At 38.3% G+C, this 20,314-nt stretch overlaps 2 protein-coding genes across 2 annotated transcripts; one reads left to right on the top strand and one right to left on the bottom strand.

The window, feature by feature from the left end:
- Window positions 1-369: 369 nt before the first annotated feature.
- LOC122296861 (aminopeptidase P1-like) lies at window positions 370-15,808 on the top strand. The gene is made up of 16 exons (XM_043106661.1): window positions 370-656; window positions 1,369-1,432; window positions 1,810-1,949; window positions 2,818-3,102; window positions 3,250-3,372; window positions 3,594-3,872; window positions 9,913-9,999; window positions 10,383-10,450; window positions 10,981-11,047; window positions 11,832-11,966; window positions 12,142-12,222; window positions 13,266-13,320; window positions 13,456-13,560; window positions 13,654-13,725; window positions 14,347-14,471; window positions 15,482-15,808. The coding sequence occupies exons 1-16, from the start codon at window positions 564-566 to the stop codon at window positions 15,641-15,643; spliced, it is 1,941 nt and encodes a 646-aa protein (XP_042962595.1). The 5' UTR covers window positions 370-563; the 3' UTR covers window positions 15,644-15,808.
- Window positions 15,809-16,924: 1,116 nt separating this feature from the next.
- Window positions 16,925-20,056, bottom strand: LOC122296853 (BES1/BZR1 homolog protein 2-like). Its single transcript, XM_043106653.1, has 2 exons — window positions 19,631-20,056; window positions 16,925-17,937 (listed from the first exon to the last, which is right to left on the bottom strand). Exons 1-2 carry the CDS (start codon window positions 19,853-19,855, stop codon window positions 17,212-17,214), a joined length of 951 nt encoding a protein of 316 aa, XP_042962587.1. The 5' UTR covers window positions 19,856-20,056; the 3' UTR covers window positions 16,925-17,211.
- Window positions 20,057-20,314: the final 258 nt, after the last annotated feature.

The raw sequence follows: 20,314 nt of genomic DNA, 5'->3' as shown, positions 1-20,314 counted from the left end.
TATATTTTTCTTATATATTTTGTTAGAAGAGTGCCACATAAAATTTTGTAATAATCTCATTTTAGTATCTTTTAATTTAAATTCAATATTTTCTTTCCTAATTTAAATTTTAAATTTTAGAATTTTTATTGTACATACTTTGTTCTCGTAATAAATATGATTAGAAATAACAGCGGTGCCCTGCGAGAGTAGTACCGCTTATTGTTATCGTTAAGATATTTTTTAATATTTTTTAAATATATTTAAAAAATAAAAAAAATACATTAATACATTAAAACCACTTCCTTAGTTTTTTTTTTTTTAAAAAAAAAAAATTATACATGCTAGATTTATGCTATAACAATGGTTCGGCGTAGTAGATTTACGCTAGAGATAAAGAAAGAAAGGAAAAGAATTTCCGAACAAGCGCAACGCATCTGTGACCGACTAGTTTCCTTTTGCTTTTCCTACCAGCGATATGTGCATGCTATATGTAAGTACCAGGCTTGCTCGAACTCTTCCCAACTCGAGACTCCAAACTCGTTAAGATCGCAAAGAAAGAAATAAAAGAAAGAGAGACAGAGATGGAAGACACTCTGGGTGCTTTGAGATCTCTAATGGCTTCTCACTCTCCGCCTCTTGCTGCCTTGGTTGTGCCTTCCGAAGATTATCATCAGGTTTTGCCTCTTTTCTCTTTTGTTTCTCTCACTCTCAGTCCCCGTCCCAACATCTCCTTTCCGTCTAGTCTTAAGTGTTCCCAGCTATATTATTTCCCGTTCTTTGTTTTCTTACTTTCTCATGCTTCGGATAGAACTTCTTATTCAATAATTGGCTGCACTAACAACATTCTGATCAGTCATGAACAGTAACCTTCCATTGAAATCTATGCTACATTTTTATTCATCATAGATTATCTGTAAATGGTGTTTGGGATCTAGAGATTAGCTGCGCAGCGTCACCGTGGCAAATACGATTGGCACCACGGAATTCGGCTTTAAATTTGGACTTTTGATGGAATGGAGAACCTTTATGTTGACAACCGTAAAGTGAAGCCTCCAATTTCGTCCAACTCTAATTCATGCTGCTAGATATAACTCTAATCTCTTCTTTTTAGCTGCGGTCCCAGACTACCAGTTATAGACGATGTCACTATTCTTTTTAGCAATTGATAAGTTTGATCTCGCCTCATTTATGACACTACGTCTTTTGAATCTGTTTTGGGATCGGAGTTGCTTTTTCCTCTGATTATCTCGGATGAATTGACTTTGTTTATTAATCTTTATTTATTATTTTTTTTTTTGCAGCACACGATTCAACAGTACAGTATTTCAATGTACTAATTTTAATTTTTCCTACTTTTTTAAATGTGAACTGTGTTTGTTGCTGCAGAGCGAGTATGTGTCTGCACGAGACAAGAGACGTGAATTTGTTTCTGGCTTCACTGGAAGTGCTGGTTCGTTTTAAATATAAGAAACAACTGATAACTGTTTTTTTTTTTTTTGGTACTGAATTGTAGTAGGAAGCATACAGTACGATACTCTCTTGAGACAATAATCCATCTTAGGATGAGCTGATTGTAGTTTTTATTTAAGCAACATTAAACTCGTTGGGGCTGACTTGTTCCATCTTTTGTTAACATGCCGTACTGCACAGCTTTGTGCAGTACTAGAGCCCCATTTTCCAGCAATGACCCGTCAAGGTCAGGGGTTTTATGTGCAAATTTGAATAGAACACATTGCTAGGAAATCGTCCTCCACACCCTTCCCCCCCCCAAAAAAAAAAAAAACCTTCTGCATTAAACTCACTATCCTTTATCTGTATTTCATTCAGGTTTGGCACTTATAACAATGAAAGAAGCACGGCTGTGGACAGATGGGCGTTACTTTTTGCAGGCAACGAAAGAACTTAGTGATGAATGGGAGCTCATGCGTATTGGAGAAGACCCATCTGTAGATGTCTGGATGGCAGATGTGAGTCACTATATTTTAAATATTCGTTTGAATTATTCTTGAATACTCTCATGGATGTCTTTTTCTTTCTATCATCCCTTTTCAATCTTCAGTATGTCTTCATGAATCTTGTTCTGTACTTTTTATATCAACCCAATTTCAACCAAAGCATGTATTTATTTCTAGATTATTGTCACGAGGTTGGACTCATTATGTAACACCCTGGACTGGGTATAGGAATGGTTGTGCATGGGATCCCATAGTGCCTGGGAGAGAGAAATTCTTGTGGTTTATAATGGCAAGGAGTTTCAATTATAATTTTGATTAATTTTTTTCAAGTATAAGTTTGAATGTGACTTGGGCTTTTCTCGTTTAACAATGGTATCAGGGACAATTCTCAAGTTACCAGTGTGAGACTTGAGCCATACCTTTTCTGGAATAGCCTAATGAGTACGTCAGTCATATGAGTGAGGGACACCCAGACTTAGTAAAGGAATTATGGTGAATGAGATCTTGCATTGCCTACAAAGAAGAAATTCTGAGACGCCATATTGCCTAGGAGGAAGAAATTCTTAAGGTTCATAATGATTTCAAGATATTCCAACTGTAACATAAACCATTTGTTTTGGAGTATAATCTAAATTTTAGCTTGGGCTTTCTTTTGGTTGTTACATGCAGACTCCAACTTGATTCTTAAGTCTCTATCTCTTGATCACTTAACTTCCCAGGTTGCTATAGAATCATGTCATTTAATATTGGTCGTACAGAATGATAGTTTTGATGGTTCTACTACTTCTATAAATCTAGTTTTTATTTTAAATATGCATTTTTATATATTAAATTATCTTGCTTCATTATATCTAGTGTAAGTTTTGTTTTGTTTTATTAGAATCTGCCGAGACAAGCTGCCATTGGTGTCGATCCCTGGTGCGTGTCCGTAGACACCGCACTAAGATGGGAGCGTGCTTTTGCCAAAAAACAGCAGAAACTGATTCAGACTTCTAAAAATTTGGTGGATGAAGTTTGGAAAAATCGGCCTCCACTGGAAATTAGCCCTGTTGTTATACATCCATTGGAATTTGCTGGTTGTTCTGTCATAGACAAGTTGAATGATTTGAGAGAAAATCTCATAAAACAAAAGGCTCGTGGTATAATCATTACAGCACTTGATGAGGTAAGTTTATATTTTTCCTAAACTTATATTCTTTCTGCTCCTTGTATCTTCTTGTTAATAATTTCTTGAAATTTGGGCCTCTGACCTCCATTCAGATACTTTATCATTGATTCTTTCATGCAAAACTTCAGTATTTTGCTTGTGCAGGTTGCTTGGTTGTATAACATCCGTGGGACTGATGTATCCTATTGCCCAGTTGTTCATGCGTTTGCTATAGTAACATCCAACTCAGCTTTCTTTTATGTGGACAGGAGGAAGCTCTCTTCGGAGGTCAGATAAGATTGAACTTTAATACTGCTTTTGCTGTCTTTGAAAAGATAAATGATGGTGCAAATTTCTGATAACAACAAATAATATTCCCTGAAGTATCAAGTTTAACGAATACTGTATCATAGTGGCTGTTCCAACTGTTATTTTTCAATACAAATTTGAGCTCATAGTGTTGACCTAATTACACTGGTAGACTTTTCTGAGAAACATATTGTATGCAGGTAAACTCTTATATGGAGGAGAACAGAATTGAAATTCGGGAGTATGGTGCGTTGAGTGCAGATGTGACCTTGCTTGCATCTGATCAACTCAATTCTCTGTCTGCTATCAAAGGAGCTCAAACAGAAGTCAAGAGTGATGTGGAAATTAATCCTAGTGAGGCTGATTTTGACCTCATATGGATTGACCCTGGTTCATGCTGCTATGCTCTGCATTCAAAACTGGATGCTGATAAGGTTCTTCTACAGCCATCACCTTTGGCTCTTGCAAAAGCTATTAAGGTAGTATACATGCTTCCTATCCAAAATTGATAATAAATGGTTTTTTCTAATGCTGATAACTGAAGCTTACCTATGATATTAATGAACTGATAAGCTGAGATCATAGATAAATTAATCAAATGTGTTTGTATAGAACCCCATCCATGAAAATATTTGCAGCTAAGCAAATAGTTCTTGAGCTGCAGACAGCTTGCTAGTTTAGTTGGTACTCTTTTTTTTTTTTTTCTTGATATATTTTGCTACATGTCTTTCAATGTGATTTTGAATATCCCTTTTTTATAATGGTTGGCTGATATTGGATGTTATTGAAATTACCTTTATATTTTTTTGAGTTTTCTGATTTGTGTATGGTCTATGGTGATGGAGGGTGTAACTTCACTCATTTGAGTTCCTTAGAACTCGAAGGAAAGGTAATCAGGTGCTAGTGGTGCAGAGGGGTTGCAACCACAATGGCAGGTTTTTCTCTGTTTTAGTGGTTGGCCATGAGAAGAGGAGAGGCTTGTTAGTGGTGCAGGAAGGGAGGAAGGGGGAGGGGTGGAGGAATTTCAGGGATACCTTGAAGGAGCTCACCTCTTCTTCCCCTATTTTGAGTGGGAGAAACAGAGTGGGCAGCGGAGACGGAGGCACATCACAGGTGGTTCATTCACGGTCGACAGCAGTAGGTTTTCGGACGTACAATGAGGTGACCCAAGCTTAGAGGGCTCTACCTCAAGCCATGAAGCACGCAATGTTGGCAGGCATTTCCATTTCGAAAGGTGCTCAGAGAGGAGAGGTTGATGGCAGCGTGATGTTGGGTGCAAATGAGGATAGTATGATAAAAGTGTTGGCTGAGATGGAGGAAAGAGTGGGGTTATTAATGGAAGATATAAACTGGCTTAAACGTTGTGTTAAAGGAAAGGGAATTATGCAGATGGGCTTGGGCCGAGACTCGAGCCTTAAGGACATAAGGCAGACGGCACAGTCTGGGCCTTGGGTTGGGCAAGATAGCAGGCCCTAAGTTTTTTTGGAAGGCATCTCGGATGTCAGCCGAAATATCGGCCAAGGGCTTGAGCCACCCTTCCGTGGTGTCGACACGAGTTCTGCTGGACCCCTTACCGGCACAAAAATTTTTGTTGGTTGCCGTTGAACATCATGGTGGGTCTCAATAGCCACCTTGACGAGAGGAAATGGAGGAGGGAGAGCTGGTAGGGGAAGGGGAGGAGGCGGATGAGGCTTCATCGAGGTAAGTTCCTTCGAGGGAGGTTTTGGTGGGGAAGGATCTTTCGAGGGAGCTAGTCCCATGTGGGTAAAGTATCAGTTGGGGGTAGTGGCGAGAGTGACGCAGTTTGGCCCTTTGAGGTATCAAATGGGAATTCTATTGAGGAGTTGAAGGGGGAGTGCAGTTTGGCTCTTTCAACAGGGACAGAACTGCTAGAAAATTCATCCAAAGGGGATGAGATGGGTGATGGAGTTACAGGGGAGGTGGGGTTTCTGAGTGGGGGTGATGAACTGAAGGAGTTGGGTAGCCCCACTCCTCTTTGTGCTATCCCACCCATTTCAATCCCTAAGTCACCAGATTGGTTGCTGGAAAAAGTGGTAGAATTATAGTAGTGGGTTGGGATTTCATGTGAAGGTTATGAAGAGCAATTTAAGGCTCTTTTAGTGGCCATAGAAGCAGGTAGATCAATGGCTATGAAGTCAGCGGTTAAAAAAGATAGAGAGCTGAAAAGATTGGCGTGCACTATTAATTATGACAATAAGGAGTGTAGTGTGGGGAGGGGGATCTGTTTACTTCATGCATCCTAAAATTTTATCTTGGAATGTCAGGGGGATCAATGACGTTAATAAGAGACTTCGCATTCAATCCCTTCTTCGTAGTTGGAAAGTGGATATCGTTCGTCTTCAAGAGACCAAGCTGTATTATGTTGATAGAAATATTATCCGTAGCTTATGGGGTTGTTCGTTTGTGAGGTGGACCCATTTAGCTTCCTTGGGGGCCTCAGGTAGGGTGTTGTTGATGTGGGATAGGAGAGTGGTGGAACTAGTAGAGGTTTGCCCTGGAAATTACTCAATTGCGGGGTCTTTCAAGAACACTGAGGATGGGTGGGACTGGGCTCTTGCGGGAGTGTATGGGCCGAATCTTGATAGAGACAGAAGTTATTTGTGCTAGGAATTGGCGGGTTTATATTCGTTATAGGAACTCTCTTGGGTTGTGTGTGGGACTTTAATGTTGTTCGTTTCCCTTGTGAGAGGGAGGGGGCTTCCTCTTTGACAAGGGCGATGGAGGAATTCTTGGAGCTGATTTTTTATCTTAATTTGATTGATCTCCCCTTGCATGGGGGGAGCACTACGTGGTCCAATAGTAGATTTCTAATCTCTACTTCTTGGGAGTCTCAGTATCCAGATTTATGCCAGAAGATATTGCCTCGGGTTTGCTAAGACCATTTTCCCATCATGTTAGATTATAGGGGAATTCAAGAGGGTAAACATTATTTCAAATTCGAGAATACGTGGCTTCAATTGACTAATTTCATGGAGAGGGTGAAGATTGGTGGGCCTCCTATTCATTCCATGGCACATCCAGTTTCACGGTGGCTAACAAATTAAAAGCTCTTAAGTTTGACTTAAAGAGTTGGAATGTTGAGGTTTTTAGACACATGGATGAGCAAAAGAGTTTTCTCTAGGAGGAGTTGAATTCTCTAGAAGCAGGAGGGGCTAATGAGGAGAACTCTTTGAGGAAGGTTGAGGTGGTGGCGGAGATAGAGAGGGTTTTGTTGTCGGAAGAAATCTCTTGGAGACAAAAATCTAGGATGTTATGGTTGAAGGAGGGAGACAAATGTACTAAGTTCTTCCACAAAATGGCAAACTCACATAGGAGGAACAATGGAATAGAGGGTATCCAATCGGGAGAGACGTTGTTTCAAGCACCGGAGGATGTTCAAGAACACATAGAGTTACTATGAGGAGCTTCTTAAAGAGTCGGCGGGATGGCACCCCAAATTGAATGGTTTGTCTTTTGACCAGCTAGATGGTAGTATTGCTAGGTGGTTGGAGAGACCATTTGAGGAGGATGAAGTGCATCAAGTGGTGCGTAGTATGTGTAAAGACAAAGCCCTGAGCCTTGATGGTTTTTCTTTGGCTTTCTTTCAAGAGTGTTGGGATGTGGTGAAGGATGATGTGATGCGGTTTTTTCAAGAGTTTCGTCTTTGTCATAAGTTTGAGAAGTCCCTTAATGCCACTTTAATTGCTCTCATTCCAAAAATTGCGGGGGCCATGGAGTTGAAATATTTTCAACCCATAAGTTTGGTAGGAGGGATTTATAAAATCATTTCGAAGGTGCTAGCAAGTTGCATGAGTATGGTGATGGATAATATTATCTTCAAACCTCAGAATGCATTTGTTCGGGATCGTCAAATTATGGATTTAGTTTTGATAGCGAACGATTGCTTGGACAGCTAGTTGAGGGATGGTACCCCCGGAGTCCTTTGCAAGCTGGATATGGAAAAGGCTTACGACCATGTGTGCTGGGATTTTTTGCTTTAAATGTTAAGGAGATGCGGATTGGGTGATAGGTGGTGTGGGTGGGTTAAACATTGTGTTTCAACTGCCCGGTTCCCGCTATCTCCTTTCCTATTTGTTTTTGTAATGGAGGTGCTGAGTCGAATGTTGGAAGCTGTGGTAAGGGGTCGGTTCTTGGCTGGTTTTTCTGCAGGAAATAATAGTAATGGGTTATCTATCTACCATTTACTGTATGCAGATGACACCTTAATTTTCTGTGTTGCGGACTGCGGACAACTTAAAGCTTTAAGAGCTGTACTCCTGTGTTTTGAGTCAGTTTTGGGTCTCAAGGTAAACTTGGGAAAGTTGGAATTGGTCCCCGTGGGGGAGTTGGAGAATATAGACCACCTAGCTGATTTGTTGGGTTGTAAAGTGGCAGCACTTCCTATGAGTTACCTCGGACTTCCTTTGGGAGCTTCTTTTAAAGCAAATTCCATTGGGGATAGGGTAGTAGAGAAGGTAGAAAAAAGATTGTCGGGTTGGAAGAGGCTTTACCTTTCTAAAGGTGGGAGAGTAACTCTTATCAAAAGTACCCTTTCAAACCTTCCCACTTACTATCTCTCTCTTTTTCCTTTACCGGTGGGGGTGGCTAATTGGATTGAAAAACTCTTTAGAGAGTTCTTGTGGGGGTGGCATGGGTGAGGAACACAAATTTCATCTTGTGGGGTGGCTTAAGGTGTGCAGTCCAAAGGAGATGGAAGGTTTGGGGGTGCGGAATTTGATCACTTTCAATAAAGCATTATTAGTAAAGTGGTTGTGGAGATTTCAATCGGAAGAGGATTCGTTGTGAAGAATGGTAGTGGAGGAGAAGTATGGATGCGATTGGTGGGGTTGGAGTTCTAAGGAGGGTAGGGGGACTTATGGGTGAGTCTTTGGAAGTTTATTAGGAAGGGGTGGAAGGTGTTTGCAACACATACCAATTTTGAGGTTGGTGTGGGATCAAGAATTAGCTTCTGGTTTGATGAATGGAGTGGAAAGAGAGCTCTAGTTGCTGCTTTTCCAAGAGTTTTCAGATTTGCCGAAAATCAACAGGTGGCTGTTTCAGATGTGCTGTGTCGAGCTAACGGCATAGTGGATTGGAATCTGTTTTTTCCCAGAAATGTGCAGGATTGGGGGAAGTGGAGGAGTTAGTACATTTTTACAGTTTTCTTTACTCCATGAAGATAGGAGGGAATGGGAGAGAGAAAATGCTGTGGAAACACTCAGGAAACAAAAAGTTTTCTGTCAAATCATTTTATAAGGTGTTGCAAGACCACCGGCCTATGGAGAGTTCACTTGCAAGACCACCAGCCTATGGAGAGTTCCCTTGCAAGACCACCAGAATGGTTCCCTTGGAAGAGTATATGGAGAGTTCCAGTGCCTTCGAAAGTTGCATTTTTTGCATGGACTGCAGCTTTGGGTAAGATTTTGATGGCTGACAATTTAAGGAAAAGAGGGATGATTGTGTTGGAGTGGTGCTACCTGTGCAAGAAGAATGGCGAAATGACTGATCACATTTTTCTGCATTGCGAAGTGGCAAGGGTGCTTTGGGATGGCATTATATGTAGGGCTGGGTTGAAGTGGGTCATGCCCAAGAGGGTGGTGGATCTCTTAGCATGCTGGAAGAGGTACCATCAAAGCTCACAACTGGCTGCGCTGTGGAGGATGATCCCTTTGTGTTTACTGTGGTGCCTATGGGTGGAAAGAAATGAGAGATGCTTCAACAACAAGGAGAGAACAGTGGGGGAAATCTGGAATTTTTTTGTATTTTCTTTGGTCCAATGGTTTTCGGCTATTGTACTAAAGGGAGGGGATGTTCATGAGTTTTTGATTTCTTTTCAGCTTGCTAGAGTGTAATTAGGTGTCTCTTTTGTATACCCCCTGTGTACATGAGCTCTGCCTAGTTGCATTCGATCAATAAAGATAATTACTTATATAAAAAAAAAAAGCATGTTAAAGTCAACATTGGTCACCTTCGAACAGGGTTTTGGACTTAGCGAGGCTATAGACACTACTTTGAAGGATGCAAGTGAAAAAGGGCTATCAAGAAAGTAAAGAGTCACTTGAACTTCTTGTATGAGTAGTGCAAGTTCTAAATTCTATACATTTAGTAAGGAGTTGGTTTGAGTTTCTTAGCCTATCAATATCGGTGATATATTTTTTTTTTTCTGGGGTGTTCCAGCAGAGTCTAAATATTTTTCCCAGGTCTCCTAGAAAACTATATATTCGGTATATGGACACAGACACACATGCACACAATTGTGCCAGTATGAAGGCTGCAAGCTGCAAAGGTGGTTGGAGGTTGGGATCTAAACATGCAAGTGTGCATTTTTATTTTTAATTTATAACCCAAAAAAGAAGAGGATGCTTGGCTTGTTACAAGCATACAAGATCAGTGCATCATTTGAAATTTAGAATAGCAAAACAATCAGATGATTTTATTTGATTGTGTTCTTGAAATATTTTCAAGCATTACTATCTATGTTTCTTTTTTACTCCTTGACTGAGATTTATAATATTTTAGAACCCGGTTGAGTTGGAAGGGTTAAAAAGGGCACACATTCGGGATGGTGCAGCTGTTGTGCAATATCTTGCCTGGTTAGATATTCAGGTATGCTGTGAAACTTATTAATTCTGACCTTAGTATATTCTCTGGATAATAAACAAGTGTTGTAAAAGTTGAATTGTAAAGTTGAAAATAGTTAGAAGAAGAGGAAACAAGGAAAATGTGAAAGAAAGGTCTTGTTTTTAGTCTCTGCATAAAAGGTTTTTCACCACATATTTATATTATGTAAACTATAACATAAGTAAAATAACACCCTTAAGCTGTAAGAGTACCGAGTCCTTACACAGTCTCTGCTTTTCTACTCTCTCTCTCTCTCTCTCTCTCTCTCTCTCTCAGATCTTGTGGTCTTCATGCATTTAGTTTATGTTTGCCAACATATGAAACGAAATCCAAGGCATGAAAATGATGCCTAATCTTATTCATTGCAGATGCAAGAGATTTATGGTGCTTCTGGCTACTTTTTGGAGGGTATAGGAGTGAACCAGAAAAAGCATTTGTGAGTTTGTTATCCTGATTTACTATGCTAGCGCTTCTCATGGATTAAGTCCACAGTTGTTAGTGAGATGTATCATAGTCCAGGCATAAACTGATAAATTATTTCAGTGAAAGTTGACATATCATATAACTTATTGGTACTACTAGGAAAAAAATATAGTGGCACTAAAAATGAACTTATGTTTCACATGGTATAAATTGCCGATACATATAATTGAATGAGAACTTCATCTTCTAACACTAAGTTTTGTGACAATACTGCATAGAAAGCATTACCTTCTATGGCAGTACCACTATTATTCTTCACATGGCAAAATGAGTGGAGCTTGTGCATTTTTCCCCATCTACTCATTGACCTCTTTTTTTCTCTGTTTGAAATTATGTATTGCAAGTCCTTAACTTATTTGATTACTATCAGTATTGATTCATTATTCGTTGTAGCACAAAATGCACAGAACATATTTGCAGTGACAGGAGTTTACAAGTTGCTGATTGGTATTTTGGCATGTTGTTGCAATGAACTTATGGCAGGGAAACCTTGAAGCTGACAGAGGTGAGTGCAAGTGATAAGCTGGAGAGTTTTCGAGCATCAAAAGAGGTAACGTCGTTTTCATGTGAGATTTCTATGTACGTAAAAGAAAAATTTTAGCATGCCTACCCTTTTTGACACAGCCAGACCTGTTCTGTGTAAATTTGAGTATTCATTTGAAGAAATGATTCATGTTATCATCTTCTTTAATCTGATTTTTTTACGGTGAAACTGGGGTCCAATGAATCCAGTTGAGGCTTTCCTTATATAAATATATATATATATTTCTGGTTGCTTCCTTGCTTTCTTTTCAGTCTAAATGACTCAATCACTTAAAGGGGTTGCAAAAGGTTATAATCTGATAGATTATACCTGTTAAAGGAAAATCACTATGTCTGAAATGATTTTAAGAAGCAGCAGTAAATCCATTCCCAGTTCTCAGTATTGCGTGAGGCCCACCTGCCCACTAACCCACCAGCCACAGTGTGGTGGTGAAAGGGAGGGGGGTATTCTGTTGTCTCCCTGTCCATGACAACTCATGTGATAAGGTATCACAATAAAATAAGTACTCATTCATGTATATCCCTATTTCAGTACCTTTTTTGCCATCAAAACTAATGATCTGGCATTAGAGATGATTATTTATTTTCATGTTATTTGAAAATGATAGTTTCAGTGTGAAATGTTCTTGGTTATTAAAGTTAACTGGGATAAAGCTACCTGAGATATTCAAGGATAAAAAGTAATATGAAAGACCTTGAATTGGTTGCTGGAATTGGAACTGTGGAATGCAGTTTAATTTATCTCTGTCTGCATAGTTTGACATGATGATTATTTTGTGTTATGGTTGCAGTATTTCAGAGGCTTAAGTTTTCGTACTATTTCATCAGTTGGCCCCAATGCAGCAATCATCCATTATGCCCCACATGCAGAAACATGCGCCGAGTTTGATCCGGACAGAATCTATCTTTTTGATTCAGGAGCACAGGTTTGTCAAATATCATAGGTAGTTTACTTTTTCAATTTGAAATTATCATAAATTGTTTGCAACATAGCCATAACCAAAATAATAGTCATAAATTGTTTCAACTTTTATATTTTAGTTCTGAAATATCCTTGATGCTTCTATTCTGCTACCGATAATGTTGATGGTGTGCTCGAAGTACCTGGATGGAACAACTGATATAACACGGACAGTTCATTTTGGGAAACCTTCAGAACACGAGAAAGCATGCTATACTGCAGTAAGTGTCTTCCACTTCATTTGGTAGTTTAGTTTGTCCCAACTGTTATCATATTTATTTAAAATCATTTATCAAAATATAAAAAAACCATATTAGTTTGAACTTTGAAATATAGCTTTTCCCCAGAGGGAGATGTCATTAGCAGGCCTTGTCTAAAAATAAAAAAAAACGATTTGATTCTTGTGGGCAGAACAATTTATGGCTTTGTATGCTAAGGTGTCCTTTTGATTATCCTACAAACGTAACTGATTGAGGAACAGTTTATATGATGGAAATCACTCAGTAGTTCTGAAATGTTGGGCTATATTAAAAAAATCAATGAATATTACTGAAGGAGTTTGTGCTTGGAAGCACGCAATTTAGTTGCAAGATTAAGCCTAGTCGATAATGTTCATGTTGGAAAACCAGTGATAAATTGTTCTGCAGATGTGCCCATTACCTGCAGTTAGAACCACATCCCCATCCCAACAGCCCACAGGAGCATGAATCACCTGAATCATTTTCCTGTTTCTCAGCGGAACCTACAATATCTTTTCCATAATAATTTTTTTTCCTCTCTAAGATTAAAATTTTAGTCATTCATCAAAGCAATTTTTAACATCATTAAATAATAAGCACAAAGAAAAGTAAGAAAACAAGGAAAATTTAAGGAGTTTATTTTTCTGTTAAATTTGGTTGTTTTATGTGGTGCTATAGTGACATATTCCATTTCTCTGAACCAATTAATGAAGGTGAGATTTTGTTCAGTTCAGTTGCCTACGCTTTGAGAGAATTTCTTTCTTTCTTTCTTTCTATTTTTCAAATTGCTATTTCATTCTCCAATTTGTATGAATTTAGCAAAGGATTTAAATTTCATATTCTTTTACTATATTTATTGGGCCAAACTTTTATTGTACCTCTTTTTCTCTTTTTAAATCTCTGTCTCTGTCTCTCTCCCCATAGATATTTATGTGTGTGTGTGGGTATGCGTATATAGGTATTCTTTTTGGTGATCAATATTTTTTGTTCTTAAGAAGTTGCTTAATTTGATGCATTTTGTGCAGGTCCTCAAGGGCCATATTGCTCTCGGAAATGCTCGATTTCCTAATGGAACTAATGGTATAACAAGTTCTTTTTATTCTTTTATGTTTTATTTTTTCCACATTCAAACAAAGATCTTTTTTAAGTGTATTTCTATTGATCTGCCACATTTAAAGATGAAGTGGAAACATTTGCATCTGCGTGCCTTTTCAGGTCAGGCCCTAGACATTCTTGCTCGAGTTCCTTTGTGGAAGGATGGTCTTGATTACCGTCATGGTACTGGTCATGGAATTGGGTCTTACCTAAATGTTCATGAAGGTAACGGATGAAGGATAACTTCTTGCCTTTGGCTATTCTCTACCCAGATTGATTTGATTTAATTACAGGGTTTTTTCCTTTTCCACTCTACAGGACCTCATTTGATCAGTTTCAGGCCCCAGGCTCGAAATGTGCCGCTACAAGCATCCATGACTGTAACAGACGGTTAATATCCTTGCCATTGACTACGGTTTTTTTGCTAAGACTACAGAACATTATATACCAGACTTTGGACAGCCACATGGACTGCCATACTATTTGGTTGATTCCATCTGGTAATTATAGCCAGGATGGACTTATCAAAAAAAATATAGCCAGGATGGTGGACATAGTTGCTAATGATTTCCTGCTTAGAAAGGTTTTATTATATGGTAAATAAATACCCTGGCATCCTACGATCCTTGGCATCTAGTGCTAAAATGCTTAGGAATCTCAAATCTGCTGTTTTACCTTCTCCCATTTAGTTTATTTTGTTCTGTTTCTTGCTGCTCAATCTTCACTGCTGTGCATGCATACTTGTTCTGTGTGTTCTCAACTGATATTTTGCTCGGGCATATTTGTTCCAAGGACTTTTGGGACAATAGTCCACAATGGTGAATTAGTCAAATGGTCTCAAGATAAGTAATTTCACATGCTGTTATAGTTTAAACTCAATCGGAAGTTTTGTATCTCAATATCATGGTTCTGGGTTTATTTCCTCAAACTTGATCTTTTTCCTAAGAATTGAAGGATTCCTACCATGCCATTGCAACTTTAATAACAATGGATTGGAATTGCAATTGTCAGAACCTGGTTACTATGAGGACGAGAACTTCGGCATAAGATTGGAGAATGTGCTGGTAATAAAGGAAGCTGGTACAAAATTCAACTTTGCTGACAAGGGTTACTTGTCTTTCGAGCACATAACATGGGTAAGTTCTGATACATCCATCTTCGGAAATCATCTAAATCTTTTGTTTGTTAATTTTTTCACTTTGTTTGAACCCCCCCCCCCCCCCCCCCCCCCCCCCTCTTCTTCTCTCCTCTCTAAAAAAAAAAAATGGTATATGTTTCACCTAGTTTTGATTTGGAACTGATGAAGATTCTGCACCAATTGGCCGTCAATCATGCATGTCATTTAGCTGGTTTCAACTCCCAGCCTCTTATTATACTCTAAAAATGCCTTTCGTAGTTTATTTCATTTTTGTTATTAAATTTTTTTTGTACAAATGCTCCTTTGAATGCCAATTGACCAGAGCTTCTTTGCTTAGAACACTACTTAATATGCAACTGATTCCAAAAATTGGTATCTATTCAACTGACCAGTCCTTTGCCGTTTAAATGGAAATATAGCATATACTATGCCTTCTGAGATTTAACTTTTAGGATGAAGCGAATTTTCTCACCCTAAACTATGAGGTCATTTGTATAGTCATTGACTTTAACATGCCTATCACATTATCAAAACATTGAGCAATAAGCACGTTATTGTGTGATAGTTTGATTAAGACATGAACTTCAAGACGAAATACAAGAAAATTTAATGTTAGAGAACATTGCAACTGACCTGTAGTTTTTGGGGTTCATATCTCAAATCTGAATTTTAGAAGGGACATTGCAAGTGACCTCATAGTTTAAGGTGGAAAAGAAGTAATATGCCCTTACATTTATACTCTTTAACCCTCTCAACTATATCTCATAACTTGAAAGAAGGTTCTGTAGCAAGAATATAAAAAGAATAATAACAATAACAATGATAACATGATTCACTGTGGGTGTTACTCCTATATTTGTGTGTGAAAGACGAGAAACAAATGTGCCGTCTGCCAAGCCGAATGTGTCTTGTATTTGATGATTCTTATACAAATTGAGCTTGTTGTATTTGCATGGAAACAGCAGATTATAGATAGCTAGAATTTGTTGTTTTGCATTTGACATGCAGGCACCATACCAGAGAAAGCTGATTGAGTTGAGCCTTTTAACTCGTGAAGAGATGGATTGGCTAAATGGTTACCATTCAAAGTGTAGGGATATTCTCGCTCCCTACTTGAATGAGTCTGAGAAGGGATGGCTGAAGAAAGCTACTGAGCCTTTGCGCGTTTAAAACACGCACAATAATGTCATACACTGTTGCTAAAGCTTTGTCATGTACATATTGATTTCAATAATTTGGTTGTTGAATCACAAGATGCTCCTATGTCCTATTCTAAAATTTGCTTATGCTGCTGTTTCTTATAAAAGTTAAGAATATTAATCAACTTGAGTTTAATAGTGGGTCCCATATGGATTTGATACTCAATTGGTCATGGGTGTTGATTTCTGTGGCAACCTGAAGAGAAAGAGAGACTGTCAAATGGAACTCTTTTGAGTTCATTACCATATCTATATCTTATATTTACTATATACTTTCCAAAGCATTAAATTTTATTCATACGAAGTTACATTTTCAATTATCATACTGTATTATCATTAAATGATCATTATTACAATTAAATCACATCATTCATTCCCCTTCTCCATTCTGTTATTATTATTATTATTATTATTATTATTATTATTATTATTATTATTTAAGTTTAAAAAATAAAAATAATACATCCAATTAAATAATTAATTTTGTTTATAATAATAGTTAAATGAAATTGATATATTTAATTAAATTATTATTGTTATTTAAGATGAGTAATCTTTTTACTTTTTAGTTTTCTGTGAACCTATATTCTTTTAAGGAAAATTTTTCTTATTATCCTCACACTTCACATATTACACTTATTTTAATTTTTTTCTATAATAAATATGTAGTGTGTGGATGATAAATAGAATAATTCAATTAGTTTAATAAAAATAAAATAAAATAAAAAATAATAAAAATAAAAAATAATATTTTAATATATAAAGTGTGGTGTGGAATGATATATAGCATTCCTCTTCTTTTAATTTGTTTTCGCTAAAGTAAGGTTTGGTTTCTCACCACAAATACCAAAACGGAGAAGAATGGATGAAGACAATCTTCAAGTGGTTTTGCCCCTTTGTTTTATTGCTTATATATATATATATAAGAAAATATTTTAACTATAAAGGGATTATGCAAAAGTAAATTCATAAATTGATATAACTTAATGTAATATGTTAAATTATAAAATTAATTTTATTATAAAATAAATCTAATAGATTTCATAAAGTCACGTCAGTTTATAGGTTTAGTTTGTGTAATCTTTTCAAGTATGTACCAGTAATAAAGAACACAATTCTAGGACCACCGTAGTTACAATTCAAGTCACTACCGTAATAAACGAAGAATTGAGTAAGAAGCTAGACATAATCAACGGGGAGAAGAACATGACCTCTACATTCACCCGCCAGAGCCTTCCTCACCGCACAAAGATAACTAGGAACACTTTCCTTCAATTCGATATTTTCATAAATAGTTAATCGGTTTCCAATCCTCTAATGGCTCCTACAGAAAGAGAACTGTACACAGAAAAAACAGGATGCATCAATTTCAAATTCAAGTCTTCCTACAGTGGCAGAATTCACACGAGACCCCAAGAAATGCTACACAGAGCACGGCTAAAAAACCACGTATAGATGAGAATGCACAACTAAGCCAACACGCAAGCTGAAATCTTTCCTCCCTAATAACATCCTCATCCCTGATCATCATCTGGATGCTTAACAACAGCCTTTCCCACTCCCTAGTGTAAGCTCCAGATCTTCTGCTCCTACTTCATGAATTCTCTCGCCCTCCCATGGCTTCACGTTGCCACTCTCAAACTCAAATTCTGCGCCTCTCCCTCTCTGTGCTGCAGCCCCCCAGTCTAGGCCTCCATGCCCATCAACATCTCGGAGGAAACCCTGCTGGGCCACTGGTTTCATCAAATTAAACGTTGGTGAAGGAGGAGCTGCTAGATGTGCAACTTTCTGGAGACTGACCCCGCAACCCGAGTCAACTGTGGAAGCATCAGATTCATCACACTCTGGTATTGTGGCAGGTGTCATATGGTGGCGTCGTGTGGGGCTTGCAGGGGCAGAGGCAGCAAAGAGAGGGTGGCGAAATGAGTTTTGGGAGCCATTGAAAAGAGATTCCCAGTCAGGTTTCCGCTTTGAGCCTTTAGAGGTTGGTGATGAAAGAGGTGGGGTTACAGGAGCACTGTTAGATATTCTAAGAGTTGGGAGATTTGTAGGAATGGAGGTAATGTTGCAGAGAAATGGCAGAAGGTAAGAGGAGGGGTCTGCATCAAAGCGTGTAGGGCTTGGAAATGAGGATGATGAAGGGCTGGCGTGATAGGATGGTATAGGACTTGCAAAATTTGAGGATTGTGGGCTTGGTTGAAGAGAGGAACTTGCACTGAGGTTAATTGAAGTGCCTGCAATCTCAGCTGGGGGTGGCTTGCATCCCTGTATGGGAAAGTAATGTTAGGCACAAGATGAGATTATATCAATCTAAAATGTTCACCAATTGCTAAGCAGCAAATAGTTTCAATTTTCATGGCTTTTTGTGTCCCGCCACCCACCGCGCCAAAAAAAACACCCTAAGTTGAATAAATGGGACTCCCAGGACAATGTACAAAAAAAAGCAAATCAAAAATCCACCTACCAGTCAAAGCAGGAACTGTTAAGGCATATTTACAACACAATAATGTACATAAATCTTTGAGACAATGATTCGAGTAAATTGCAGCATATGGCAAGGAATGAAAATCTACTTGTAAAACAGCTGACAAAGAAAACTCAGAAGTAATGAATCAAACATGTTCTAAAATGAAGCCAATCCATTATGCCATATAACATGTGAATATATAAAGCAGACTTTAGATTTAGAGGTAGACTTCAGATAAAGCAGACGTGTATAAAAAGAAATCCTTAGGGTTGGCTCAAGTGGTAAAGACCTTAGTCTTGGTGGTATGCTCCCTCCAGGTCTAAGGCTCAAATCCTTTTGAGTGCAAACAATTGCTAGGGGACATTTGACTGAGGGAGCTTCCCCTTGAATTAATTAACCGAGGTGCACTTGCAGGCAAAATAAAAAAACAGGGTTGCCATGACTTTTGGAGGTATTATTAGAAACATCCAAAAAACTTATGACCGGTTGAGCTATAGCTCATTCAGCATATCCTCTCCCTCCCTAAAGGGTGGAGTGAACTTATGACTTATAATCCCCAACAGGACATCCTCTCTTTGCACAAAAGAAATGGAGAGGAAGAGACCATAGATCTAGTTACCACGGGTGGCCTACATGCTACACAAAGAAACCACAGGCTAGGGAATAGAGGGAATTGCGTGGAGAAGAAGTGAGTTACGAAAAGTATGTATTGTAGTATGGCAAATTCAAAAAAAAAAAAAAACTCCTACAATTTAAAGTAGTTTTTTTTTTTTTAATTGTTTACATTTTATATAGACATAATAATTAATAAGTATCTTTCGCAAATGAATGCATCACGGATGATAATATGACTCTTAACCCTTTCAAATTTCTTCTTTGGGATTCCAATTCCAAGAAAGGCACAGGATAGCAAAGTCCTCCTCCCGCTTTGAAACTGTAATTAATTTTTCTTCAGAAGCAATAAAATCCATCCATTTGAAACTCAAATTGCCATACAGACCTTATTTCTTAATTTAGACGATCCCTCCGCAAATGTTTTTTTCCTTGCCGTCTGGATCATAGCATACATTACATGCATAACATGTCGCACTTCAGATATTATCCGCAAATGTCTTGTTATTGTGCTTTCGAACCAATATTTGGGCGGTTTCCATGATCCGGATGTTCCTTTTTATCTAAGAAAATAAAAGACCATTTTTTTTTTGGAAAACAAACAAAATTATTCAACTAACCTATCGAAATTAAAATCTAATCAGATACTAACACCTGATTGTTAGATGCACTGTGTGGATCTTTGAATAGGAAAGAAGAAACCCAGATAATAACACCTGATTGATATGTCCCAGAAACTCCAAAAGGCTAGTTTAAAGACGAGTAAATACGGGAAATAAATAAATCGACTAAAATCAATGACTGAAACGAAAAACCCGAAGTGTGTCCAACACAGAGAATAAGGCATAAAACAAAAAGGGAAAACTGCGAAAACGGAACCTTGCGATAAGTGGTGCCATCGTCTTCAACAAGCCAACCGGCCTCGCCACAGAGAGCCTTCAAGACCTCGTTGTTGTCGCAGTGTTTGGGCAGCTTATAGTTACCCTCAGCTCTGAGACCAGCATATATCTTCGCAGCAATGGCTCTTCTCCTCCTCTCCCTCCTCTTGTTGTTCTCCCTCTCTTTCCACGTCGGCAACCTCCCCGATGACCCTCCGCCCGACATCAGTCCACCCAAAACCCTCTCTCTCGCTTCTTGGTTTCCCCTCTAAACTTCTGCGTTGCTACTGAAACTTGTCGGGGAAAGAGTAGAGGGGGATATCAAATTGGGCAGTATCTCTGCCTCACAAGAAAAGGGGTCGTGATTAGGAATAGGAGGTATTTTGCTTTCTCGTGAGGACCAGTTTGGAGTTGGAGGGGGATTATAATGGATACGGACAAACAACGTGCTGAGAACTTAGAAGGGCGCGTCGGCCCCCAAATCAAAATGGCCCACGTTCACACTTCACGTTACGAGTCTTACGACCCCCCTCCAACCTTTTCTTTTTTCCCTTTTTTTCCAAGAGTCAAGTCATCTCCACGCGTGAGAGGAATAATATAATAATAATAATATCAAATCTGTTATGAAACTTAAAAAAATATATATATAATAAGATAGAAAGAATATTATAAGAGAAAGAATTAT

Source organism: Carya illinoinensis, chromosome 2, assembly GCF_018687715.1.
Source record: "Carya illinoinensis cultivar Pawnee chromosome 2, C.illinoinensisPawnee_v1, whole genome shotgun sequence".
Classification (NCBI taxonomy): Eukaryota; Viridiplantae; Streptophyta; class Magnoliopsida; order Fagales; family Juglandaceae; genus Carya; species Carya illinoinensis.
This window is presented reverse-complemented; position numbering and strand designations above follow the sequence as displayed.

What these genes read in the sequence shown, in the direction of transcription:
- LOC122296861 (XM_043106661.1), top strand. Translation starts at nt 564, where the DNA reads ATGGAAGACACTCTGGGTGCTTTGAGATCTCTAATGGCTTCTCACTCT. An exon ending in TTGCCTGGTTAGATATTCAG is followed by an intron (nt 10,000 to 10,382) that starts GTATGCTGTGAA and finishes TATTCATTGCAG; the next exon opens with ATGCAAGAGATTTATGGTGC. An exon ending in GTGAACCAGAAAAAGCATTT is followed by an intron (nt 10,451 to 10,980) that starts GTGAGTTTGTTA and finishes AACTTATGGCAG; the next exon opens with GGAAACCTTGAAGCTGACAG.
- LOC122296853 (XM_043106653.1), bottom strand. Translation starts at nt 19,855, where the DNA reads ATGTCGGGCGGAGGGTCATCGGGGAGGTTGCCGACGTGGAAAGAGAGG. An exon ending in ATGGCACCACTTATCGCAAG is followed by an intron (nt 17,938 to 19,630) that starts GTTCCGTTTTCG and finishes TTTCCCATACAG; the next exon opens with GGATGCAAGCCACCCCCAGC.